Source organism: Stegodyphus dumicola, chromosome 12 (assembly GCF_044657685.1).
Source record: "Stegodyphus dumicola isolate Sdum_Otavi_A_Nest chromosome 12, ASM4465768v1".
In the NCBI taxonomy this organism is placed as follows: Eukaryota; Metazoa; Arthropoda; class Arachnida; order Araneae; family Eresidae; genus Stegodyphus; species Stegodyphus dumicola.
In genome coordinates this window covers 30680453-30693377 of record NC_140779.1, presented here as the reverse complement: position 1 = coordinate 30693377, position 12925 = coordinate 30680453, and the positions used below count along the sequence as shown (strand labels likewise).

General features: G+C 35.1%; 1 protein-coding gene across 1 annotated transcript in view; it reads left to right on the top strand.

Moving 5' to 3' along the window:
* Positions 1-12925, top strand: part of LOC118182044 (uncharacterized) — a 35728-nt gene that overhangs the window by 19235 nt on the left and 3568 nt on the right. Inside the window, exon 3 of the mRNA XM_035351311.2 lies at positions 9603-9939. Within this exon, the coding sequence (XP_035207202.2) occupies positions 9603-9939 (337 nt within the window). The remainder of the gene's footprint in view (positions 1-9602; positions 9940-12925) is intronic.

Here is a 12925-nt window from a genome sequence, read left to right as displayed (position 1 = left end):
TCGGGTTTCCTTGCCCACTGAGTCGCTTTGCTTCCATAGCCGTGTTCTTGACTTTGCTGTGGTCTTGGCGCACCAAATTGGCTTCGTTGCTCATACTGGCGTCTTCTTTCAATGTCCGCCGTTCTTCTACTTTCAAACTGGATTGCTAGCTCTAATAACTTTTACAGTGTAGTCGGATTCCTTAATTCAATAAAGTCTTGTACTTGGGGAAGTAACCTCGGCAAAATCACTTGAATTATCTCAGGATCCGGACGGTTTCCATACAAGAGTTTAAAGACGTGAATTTTTCTTAAAATAAAGGTGGAAAGATTTTCGATTCGTTGCTGATATATGCTGAAAAGTTCCGTTTCTAATCTTGCACGATCCCTTACGACAGGGAAGGCTTTTACTAAGGCAGTCTTAAAATTTTCGTAAGTATAGGTGGGACTTCCCGCTTGACCCAAGAGGCTTCTGCCTATACATTTGAACCAATTAAGCGCTTGGCCCCTCAAAGCGCTGGTAGCTAAGGTGACTTTCTGGAACTCATGTACTGGATACAGCATGAAGTGGTCATCCAATTTTTCCCAAAAAATGGTTACCGGTGAGTTTCCATTAAATGTTGCTTCTGGTTTCATCGATGCGCGCATGGTCTGGATGATGTAACCAAATCCTTTCAGGGCGGCAGCTGGCATTTCTGGATTCTGAGCCGCTTCTGCAGGCAGCACAGGTTCTTCTTGAAACTCGGCCATGGTTATTCTTCTTCGTCGGGCGCCACTATCAGGTTCTGTGTTCCTCCTTACTTTCTTAGGGAACATTGACTGTCCTGACTCGGAACAGGGAGCTTACTCAAGCTATGTTCAATAAGTTTGGGAAGTAGACAATACACACAGGAAGGGTATACGAAACCCTTTATTTTTCTCTCTTTACAATGATTTCCGGAACTTCGGAATACAGAGACCAACCACTTGTGGTCTGAACGTAAGAATATAAAAAATATTAACTAAAAATCTAACTAAACTAACTTTGGATTAATAAACAAGTGCCTAACTCCAAGATTGGCCGTATATTAACAAAAAGCCGTATGTAGTACAGAGAACTGCTAACACTACGATACGTTTAAAATTATCAAGAGGATTAAACCTCTGGACTTGAAGTCAACCAGCAGCCGAGTAAAACTACTATGGCAAGCGGCCTGCTTCTAATAGCTCCTTCCTCTCTCTTGCTTGGCAAAAAGCCACAACTTAGTACTTGGCGTTCGCAAGACAAATTTGCATAAATAAGTTAAAGCTTTTAATTCTGGCCGGAAGTAGAAAATAAGAAGTGATAGTAAAGATTTAAAATAAGATAAACGTTAGTAAAACTTAGGATCCTTACAAGTTCGCTTGGGGATTAAACACGGGGGGGGGGGCTGCAACAAGCTGACCACTAGTTCAAGGCATATGCTCACACACATCGGAGCCCCCGGTCAAGAAAGCATATTTCAGGGCACTGCAGGTCTTTCTTGGCCCACTATGTTGTTGTTGTTGCGCCACTGAGTTTAGTTTTAGTTAGAGAATTAAACTATACTCTACAACTTATCAATTAATTAAATCTACTATTTAACCAACTCCCATTTATCCAGGAGCGGATTAACGGAAAAATCCCATCTATCCAGGGGCGGATTAAAGAGAAAATTAAACTTATTAATTGAGAAACAATAGAAAAATTAGTACCTGACACCTTAATATAAAATAAACTGACTGCTGAGAAATGAAAAAAGAAAATAAAACATGTAGAATAATTTCAGTAAATATTTTCTTAATATTTGTGAAATATATTTATCTTAAAAAATTACACATTTAATTGTACATAATTATGAATATACAAATAATATAGAATAAAAACAAAAATTCTAATCATCTTTTTACGCGATTTTGAAATCAATGAAAAATATTCAGTTCTTTTTTAATAGTGTTCTTTAATGCCATTTACAACTTAGTTTCTTTTAGTGATAATTATTCTTTCGTTATTTAGTGTATTATTTTTGCTATGAAAACTGATTTAATTTATGTGATCAAATGAATTTTTTTCTCCAGATTAAAGTTCTTGAAAATAGAGGTAAATACTTAACAGTATTTTATGGTAATTATAATACATGTTATTCCTTTTTCTTGTATTTTTCAAATGCATTTGGACTAACTGTAGTTTAAGTTTAGCGTGGGCATCATTCCCGATACTATCATGAATAGGAGCCTATTGTACTTATTTATAAGCTGGATGGAGTATTAATGTTGTGATCTTTCATAAATTCAAGAATGCTTCAAACGGAACATTAGTTAGCGAAGATTGACTGATTCTTACTTTGCTGGTTTGGCGTAAGAATCTTGGATAAGGCTCGGAGTTTCTAGGGTTTATTTTGGCTTATTTGATTACGGCAATGCGCAAAAGGGCTGTCTGCCTAACGAGAGGGATGCCTTCGTGGAAGACTTTCTAAGGGAAATCGGCTCGTTACACATGGAGAAAATTTGAAAAAGCTTATGCAGCCAGCTCGTTTTCCGGGATTCGGACCCCGGACAGAACTACCCGGTGTTCAGCGATTTTAGCGCTCGGCCGCTGGTGGGCTAGGAGGTTTCTAAAGGTGAGATTTTTGAGAAATAGACGCGGACTTCTCTCGAGAGACGTGTGGTAGGAAATAATAGTATGAAACAGATTGGATTATTTAATTATGGCAAAGCACACGAGGGCTATATGCCTAAAGAGAGGGAGCCTTCGTGGAGGACAAGTGAAAATTAAACAATCTGGATATTTTGGCTACTCTGTTTTTCTTCCGTGGTTAGGCCGAAACTAAACAGTCACCACAGGATTTATGTACAGTGAGATATATGCTGCTATTAAATTATTTTCTTCTGAGAAGCATTAAAGAAGTTTTAGCAATAAATCCAATTCATTAATTCAAATATTACAGACGCACATAATTTTTCTCTGCCAAGATAAAGAACATACAGCGTCAGTAGCATTTTTTATTAGTTACGGTTTTGGTAAAAATATATCTTAAAATTATTGATTGGATGTATTACAAATTACACCAATTAAAAGAGTTATAAATAATATTAATTAAATAAATTACTAAACATGAAATAAAGATAAATGATTATTAAATACATTTTTAAATTGCTGAAAAGTATATTTATAACTTTTAAAATGTTTCGTTTGGAATTGCAGTTTCAATTTGAATGTTTATTCAGAGATATTATTCCAAATCGAATCGCTATGCTCTAAAAATTGCCTACGCAGGTCACATGGAAGTTAAAACAACCCTCTTGCATCTCTTTGTATGGTCATGTGGTGCGGATTGTTAAGTGCTGCATAACACCATACAACGGCTTTCAGAGTTGCAAAAACTCCACTGTGTTTGTTTCTTACACCAAAATCATGAAAAACGCTAAAATATAAAAAAAGAAAATTTTCAGATCATACCAAATAATATAACTCTTATTTCTTAATATGGGAAAATATGTAAAATATATTGTTATTCTCTTAATTTAAGATAGTACATCTTAATAAAAAGATATAACAGCTGTAGAAGTTACTTACTGTGCATATGAGGAAAAAAATCTCCTTTAGTGAAGTAGAATGTTAATGAGAAAAAACAGAGAACTATGTTAGTGAGAGTTATTTCGACAGGAATCAGAGCTTAACGTCTAATGCTAATTGTTCGTTTTTTTTTCTAAATCCGCCTTCCTTTTAAGTGCCTGAATGTGACAAAAGAAAAGAAATTTAGGATTAAATTGTGGGAGAAGATGTGTCAATCTAAGTAGTTTGAAGAATGACAAAGGAAAATGAGATAGACTGTTAGGCCACGACGAGTTGTCATTCATTTCTAATTCCAGTGTTTCAAGGGATCGTTATGAGTTACATTGAAGCATGCGTGATTGGCAGACCGTGCCGAAATAAGTCCTTTTTTATACGTCAAATGAAGTATCTAGATTGCAAAATTAAACCGCGGAAAAAAAGTAGTTTTGTTTATTTCGTAAAGAAACAACATAAATTTATTTTATAAGTCTTATAACATTTATTTATAACATTTATTTCAGATCAAAGCAAATGGTAAATGTAGATCAGTTTGCAGTGTTCTATGGAACGTACAATCTATACTCTTAAAATCTGGTGCGTCTGAAATATTAATTAAAAACTCTCAAATCTCTAATTTTCGCCCTCATTTTTCCCAGTGACAACAGTCTTGCACGATGGAGGTAAAATTCTGCTTCATTTCAAGAAGTGTTGCCACTGCTCGCTTTCAAATCGTAGAATTTCTTAATAATAATTTTCTAAGTTTTACAAAATATGAAATAAAAATAACATTGCCAAACATTAAATATGTTATTCCCGATTACAAAAATTTGTGGGAGGCCATTTCGTCTGGACCCATCTTTGTAAGACTTTAATCAACCGAGATTTTAATTAAAAACTCATAAAACACTAATTTTCCCACTCATTTTTCGAGTGGCAACAGTCTTATGCGTTGGAAATTAAAACGCTTTATTTCGAAAAGTGTTGCCACTGCTCGCTTTCAAATCGTAGAGTTTTTTAACAAAAAATTTGTTTTACAAAATATGAAATAAAAATGACATTTCACAACATTAAACATGTTATTATTATATAAGGTCATATTTTGACGCTGAAGAAAGCATGCGATTACATGTGACGTCACTGTATGTCGGAAATTGTTCGTTAATGTTAGCATTTTAAATAAATAGCTATTGCTGGCAACTTTTTTTGTTTCAGGTTAATATTATTGTCACGTTATTTCTTTTATTAATAGAGAAAATGCTGTTATATTGCATTAAATTTAAATCATGGCGTCATACGTATTAGCCTGAAGTGTCAATAGTTTTTCTTTCCTGGTTGGACAACAGAAAAATTATTTACGAATTGGTTGTTGCTTGGAAAGAATGAACTAATTTCTTTCATACTGAAATGTTTTTATACATATGCTTTTCAGGGGTATATATAACTTCCAAATTTTGCTTTGGCTGCAGGCTGCTAGTTTCTTTTAAATTTGAATGAGAAAATAACTGCACACCAAAAAGTAGCTATTAAACCCATCTATGACTTTATTAAAAAGTGCTATAAGTAAAACAAGTACCCAGCTTAGACCTTCATCGACAAAGTATTGTAACAAAGTCTAGTAAGTCTATCGACAAAGTCTAGTAATTTATATATAGAATGCGCCAAGAGAGCATTTGAAATCCATTTAAAGATTTATTTCTATTTTACTTCTTTATAAAATAACTTAACTTGGATTAGCTATGCTTTATTGTCAAATAATACTATGAAAATAGCACATCAGAATGTATTTACATTTAGTTATAACCGACGGGAAAACTTCCGACTTGCTCTAAAAATCAAACTCTCTTGTCTCCCTCTGACTTCAGTTACCAAAATGCTCTTTTTCTCATTCAAGTGTGTAAAGTTCCGGTATAAATGATTCGGAACCTTTTTTTATATAAACTTGCAATCAAAAGGAAAGCTGAATTCACGCACTAGACAATATTTCGTCTGCTGTTTCGAGAATTTGCTTTATCAGATTCTCTATATCTAGCGTCATTATGCCAGATTATACAGCGAAGTATTACGGAATAAAGAGACACTGCAGTTTGAGATTTTAGCACTTTTTTGCTTCAAAACTGAAAACGAGAAAGTAAGGTAAAAATTAACTTTATTCTTGATATTTAAAGCATTTTATTCACATGCCTGATATTACTTGCGATAAAAGTTTCTGAAAAGGATCTCAATGATTTTAACTACCGCTTACTGGGAAAAGATCTACTTGTTCATAATCTTTATTACTTTATGAAAGCTTTTGAGACAAAATTAATCCTGTATGTAAGTCAGTTACTAAATAAGAATTCCCTCACTTTCCGAAATTGATGGAGTGTGTGAAGGACTCTACAACATGGAATTCAAATAATTATGTACAATGCATTTCAAATTTGAAAGAGGAATTCAAAAGCAGATTTTCCGATTTCAGTTAAACTGAAATTTTTATCAGAATGTTATCCTCGCCATTTTCAGTAAACGTTGGAAGTGTTCCACCTGAACTTCAATCAGAATTTATAGATTTACAGTGTGACTCTGCAGTAAAATGCAAGCTTTTTTAAAATCCTACATTAATTGACTTTTATTTGGAGTACGTGACTGAAGAGAAGTATTTAGGAATTCGTAAACATGCATCCTTCCTGTCTTCTATCTTTGGCAGTACCTATAAATAAATTATATACCTATATATTAAACCATATATTGAAGCTTTAATCAAGAATAAGCAATGTCAAATTTCTCATTAAAACTAAAGTAACTACCCTCTCCCGCTAGTAATGTAAGTTTTTTCTCTTTATTTTTTACCGTAAATGCATTTTGTAACATCGTTGTGTGCAATCATCTTTATATTTTTTTACCATAGTTAAAAAATGTTGCAAAACATTTAAATTCGACTTCCGTATGACGTTTTGGAACCAATGCATATACACTGTCTACCAATAAGTATTTGGACACCTATACAAATGACGATATCTGCGGTCCTAAGGTACGTCACGGACTCCGCTGGTATATATCGTGTAGGAAACAGCATCGGCTTTAGTCGCATGCAAGATGCCTCGCAGTTCGGAGCTCTCTGATTTCTAGAAAGGTATAATTATAGGGTATCACAAATGTGGCCGATGCTTTAGGGACATATCTAGCGATCTGAAGTACCCAAAATCGACAGTGGTCTATGTGATTAAGAAGTGGAAGGTGAGCGGTGATTGTCGGAATGTGCCCCGAGTCGGCAGACCAACGAAACTGGGAGATAGAGACCGACGAGTGCTGTCCAGAGAAATTCGGAAGAACCGCACCCACCGATGGCCCTCATCCGCGAGGAGTTTCAACAAGCATCCGGGAGTATTGTTTCAATGAATACTATCCGTAATAAAGCACATCTGCTTGGCTTTCATGGTCGTGCTGCTGCCCATAAGCCTTTGATCACAAAGTCTAACCGCGCTGCTCGGCTAATATGGTGCAAAGCACATAGAAATTGGACCGTAGATCAGTGGAAACGGGTTCTTTGGAGTGATAAATCAAGGTTCACCCTTTACCGTTCGGATGGCAGGGTCTGGGTCTGGCGTCTACCTCCAGGTACGTCTCCTGCCAGAATGCATTGTGCCAACAGTCAAGTTCGGCGGAGGTGGAATTGTGGTCTGGGGGTGTTTCTCCTGGTATGGGCTGGGACCTTTGGTTCCCATTCATGGTAAGCTCAACTCCGATACCTACTGCACTATTCTGAATAACAATGTGCTTCCTACGTTGTGGCAGTTTTACGGGTTGTACCCCTGTTACTTTCAGGACGACAATGCCAGTTGTCATGTTTCGACGTTAACTAAGGCTTGGTATGGTGCCAATGGAGTTCATCGAATGGACTGGCCTGCCCAGAGTCCAGACCTGAACTCTATCGAGAACCTCTGGGACGAGTTGCATCGCCGAATTCAGGGGTGCACTACCCGTGCAAAATCGGTGAAGGAACTTCTATGTCTTCTCCAAGCCGAGTGGAAGAAAATACCACTAGCTGTCATACAAAGACTTGTGGAAAGTATGCCCGGAGGATCCACGCTGTAATTACCTCTCGTGGAGGCTCTACCAACCTATTGATTTTGAATAAAGTTAGTTTTTCTTTTCTATCACCAGGTGTCCAAATACTTATTGGTAGTCAGTGTATATACAAATCTGTAACACTATCTCTTCGCTTAGTATCATTTGTAGTCTTGAAAATGGACTCCCTTTTTTATATAAATTTTATGACTACACTACTACACTATTGTTTTGACAGTCATGTGGCCCGCGGATCTTTGTGAATTTATTGATGGGGCTCTCGGGCGGGAAAGGTTTGAAGACCCCCTACTTTAAAATATGTTTTAAAATTTTTTCTCCTCTTTAATGATAACATATGGATCTCTTATTTTCACTGCTGTCATTTAAATACCCCAAAATTCGTAGTTTTTTTTTTTTTTTTTTTTTTCGCCGGGATAAATGTTTCTCGTAAATAATTCTGCAGTGGGTTCTTCTTTCAGTGATATGCCGTGGAGAGAAAGGATGCACATTATGTTTTGTCGTCTTTTTAAGATTAAAATCAGCATTAATCACTTTGTCTGCATATAATTCTGAGCATTTTAATGATTTTACAAGTGTCCTTTGACTTGGCGGATTTTTTTTCAACATTGAAGGTCTTACCTTTGTAACATTCGAAATATTTCGTTTTCTCTTTGGGTATGTATTTGTAAAACTTTTTCCACTTGAACCCAAACTCTGACTATTTTCCTTCTTCTTGTTAACACTATTACCTATCGTAGCTTTAGATGTCGAAAAATCATGGCTTTCACAGCGGTGTTTAGCGACCAGATACGAATAATATTCTTCGGAAAGAGCACAATCGTAACCTTCTATCCACTGCTTCTTTAAAGGATCCATTTTTCATAAAACAAAATTGTAAAGTATCAGATGATAATTTATGCTTTCAAAAATATAGTTGCAGTTACCAAAAGAATTCTCAAGCAGACGATTGTTTTTATAGCAAAGCAAAGTCGTCTAAAAATGTGCGAACAGCCTCGATCTATTTATTTAATTAACAAAAATAAAATTTACATATTCATTTTCCAAGCCAATCAGTGTTTGAACAAAATCTTTCGCTGGAAATGCTCGCAATTCATCTCTCTGAAATTCTGTTCATTCTTCTGAAAGTATTTCTCATTAATGTCAGTTTTGCCTCTTTTAAAAATTTTAAACCATTTCAACATCGACGGATATCTCGCTCTCGCTGTGTGTTTTACAAATTCCATTTCCACAAAACTGACGTTTGGAGTAAGACAAAGTAGGACATAAATATTTTCATTATCACTGGTAAAAATCTTTATTTTAATCTCTTTTTACCAAAATATGTTTTATGATATATACATTAAAATAATCTTTCTCATGTTCAATTTATAATAAAATAAATAAGAAAAAAATAGAAGAAAGAAAGAAAAACTTCTATTATATAATACCTTAGTTAATTTAAAGACTTTTTTATCAAATAATATAACTTCATTAGCTACAGAATTTGGAATAAGATGTTTTAGATTCTGTCATTTAAATAGTAAATTATTCATAAAAATGCAAAATAATGTAGTTAAAGTCATCAAATGTTACGTAGTGCATGCAATTATAATATTAAATGCTATTCGTATTTTGTCAAGAAGTGGCTGAAGATGAAAATCTAAAGTTACGCCGAACTCAATGTGCAAAATGAGTCGATAATTGTATCAATAAACATTCTTAAGTATAATCTAGCAGTTACTTTGAAATAAATAATAAATTATTAATCATCAATTTTTACAGGTGAGATATGCTGTTGGTAAAAACAGAAATATCTGAACTTTGTAGTAAATGTAATTTATGCCATAAATATGTTCATTTTACCCAGAAGCGCATTAGGCTTAGAATTTAAATAAGATAAATCTGTTCAATTAACCGATGAGCAAGGCGAGTCATGAAATATATTACCAGTAAATTTAGTAAATTTAGATAAATTTATTTCTCATGCTGATATGAACGTTTTATACTGGACTTTTGTTTTGCAGCAAAACCTGTAGCAATACCTCACGTGATTCCTGTAATCAAGCATGTCCAGAAACCGATTCCTTACTTCACTTCATTTCCTGTCCAGCAAACCGTTCCTGTACCTAAATTTATCAGCCTGCCGATTCCAGTTCGAGTTCCAAAGCCAGTATTCATCCACGTGCCAAAGGTTGTTCCAGTGGCTAAGAAGTTCCCCGTACGAGTACAAGTAAAAGTGCCCAAGCCTTTTATTGTACCTGTCTACAAGCATGTTCCTGTGCCTATTCCCCACAAAGTGCCTAAAATTATCAACGTTATAAAAGAAGTGCCACATTATGTCAAGAAACATGTTCCAGTATAGTAAGTACAATTTCTTTTTATTAAAAATATGTTAAAGTCAGTTACATACTCCTATGGTCAAAATGTCTACAAAAAAGAGATACGTGTGTAAACTTTTAATCATACATGAAGTAAAAAACAGTAACCAAGGAGCAGTGGTGTAAACAAACTGAGAGTCTTGACCCAACTGACTCGTACTAATAGCCTTTTATCGTGTCAGTTCATAGTCGTGTAAACAAACTGAGAGTCTTGACCCAACTGACTCGTACTAATAGCCTTTTATCGTATCAGTCCATAGTGGTGTAAACAAACTGAGAGTCTTGATCCAACTGACTCGTACTAATAGCCTTTCATCGTGTCAGTCCATAGTGGTGTAAACAAACTGAGAGTCTTGACCCAACTGACTCGTACTAATAGCCTTTTATCGTATCAGTCCATAGTGGTGTAAACAAACTGAGAGTCTTGATCCAACTGACTCGTACTAATAGCCTTTCATCGTGTCAGTCCATAGTGGTGTAAACAAACTGAGAGTCTTGACCCAACTGACTCGTACTAATAGCCTTTTATCGTGTCAGTCCATAAGTTCGTGCGCATTAAGAGTATGCTTGGAATTCACTTACTAAAACAATACAATTTTGAACCTTTTGAAACTTGTCATCGTTCGATTAACATATTATTCAGTTCATCACGAACTTTCGTAAATATCGAACGCGTTTTAGTACCCATAGAAGATGAATATAGGTAATCAGTACAAATGTGCTGTGCTGCATTTTTTATTTTCGTGTGGTGAATCTGCCAGGTTTGCAGCGATAAAAATTAATAGTGTACATGGTGAACACACTATTAGTGTAAGGACTGCCCAGAAATGGTTTAAAAAATTTTAAGTTGGAAAAAGCAGCATGGATGATGAATCCCGTTCAGGACGTTTTGAACTGTTAGAACCAAATCAAACGATTAATTCAGTAGTTTATAGTGAACAACTTTGCCGTTTAAACTCAGAATGGATCAAAAAACGCCCACGATGGGTGAATATCAAGAAAGTGTTGTTTCATCATAATAACGCTAGACCGCATATGGCTCGAACAATTAAATGCCGCAAACCTTGGTGGCGCTTCGAAGGAGGCATAACTCGTGGTCAACCTAGGCTGACGATTTTTTTTCACTATGTCTAAGAAATAAGTCACAGGTCAATGGTGGACGTCTGCGCATCCACCGAAAACGCATAGAACACAGTTGGATATCAACTGTCCCCCAGAATGGGGTCCCATATCCCCTAGAGCTGCCAAGGGAAGCCAAACCCCCAAGAACCACTTACGATATCAGAAACATGTAATAACCCCACATCCGAGAGGCAGACAAGACAATACCGTATGGTCCCTACTCAGCCTGAACCATCCTCCGAATGAACGAAGGTTCTAGTTTTGTAAAATGTGATTATATACCACTATGGTCGAGACTGCCTAGGTACAGATCCTAGCCAGTTTTCTGGCTTAGACCCCAGGGAGGGAACAGTTTTAAGACAAACTGAAGAAGATATGAATACCTTTTAACTGCTACCTGTGGTACTCAATGCTTTTCAATAAAGTTTACATCAGTATGCATTTATGGCTAGCTAACATTTAAAAGAGAGTTTTTATAAAAGTAGAAGTTAAACTCTCTCTCTTTCTCTAGCATTAAAAATTTTACAAATATTTACATTAAAGTTACAAGCAAACCAAAAATTTAAACAATAACAGCAGAGAAGTTAAAAGTTACTTAACAGCGAAAAAATTCCTACATAAATAAATGTGCTAGGAATATGTATTTAACTTTTTAAGAGGAATAAATGTGTATTTAACTTTTTATTTTTTCTTCAAAACGAAGAGCTTAACAAGGGATTTATTTATTATTTAAAAATTTATTGTCTTTAGATAAAGAAGTAATTTTAAAATTTAATGCAGTTAAAGTACAGTTTAAAAGCAGGCATTTATATGTGATTTTTTAAGAAACCGACTTCCGGTTTCTAATAGAGTGATTTGTATCATAATCTTTAATAAAAGTTTATCAATAGTTCAATGGAAAAAAATATGCTTGTTCTGTTAGTAATCATAACCCTAAATTTCAGATTCTCATAGCCAAAAAAGGATCTAAAAGGTTCAATGATAAGAGGCCTTAATATTAATAGCGGACAAGACGGGAAGGTGGTTAATGACTCTGACTTCCGTACCGAAAGGCCCGGGTTCGAATCCTCGGGAAGTCATGGATTTAATTTGCCCATATGTATGTAATTTACCCATTCCTTCATAGGAGGCAACGGTGAGCCACTTGTTAGATGCTTCCATAATAAAGAGGCCACCGCTTCCGGTCTTATGAGTGGCCAACATTTATAAACAGCTAAAGCTTGCAATTCGAGGGGGGGGAGAATTTTTTTCCTAAAAGCGAACACTGGCCCAGCCAACAGTATGAATTTCAATAGAAACTTCAAACACGTAAATCTCAAATGATTTTCTAGAGCCACAAAATCGGCAAATTTCTTCAAAAACCGCCAAATTTCTATCCTGAATATTTCTAAACGTAATGTAACTATTCATAACACTGCAATTTGCATAAAATCTTATACGATAATTCATTATATAGCAGTTAAATCCATATTTATTGGAATCATAGGAAGTACTATAATTTCCGTTTATAAATCCGTCTCAAAATTTTATATACTTAAGTCAATTAGTTAAGATAGATATGTATTACATGTAAGTATATATGTAAAATATTAAGAAGTAGATGCAGATAATAGGCGGGATGACAAGTAAATTTATGAAAAACATTATTAATGCACAGGTAGAAGTTTTCAGCAATTAATGCAGAATTTAAAGTGCAGTGTTTTGATCTGTGCTTTCAGTTAAAAGCTGATTTTTGAGGTATGATATGGCGGTTAATTTAATGTATATGATATAATGCAAAATGCTATTTATTCCGTTTTAATGTTTTTAAGCTCACGAAAGAAGTCATTGAAAATTTAAAAGAAATA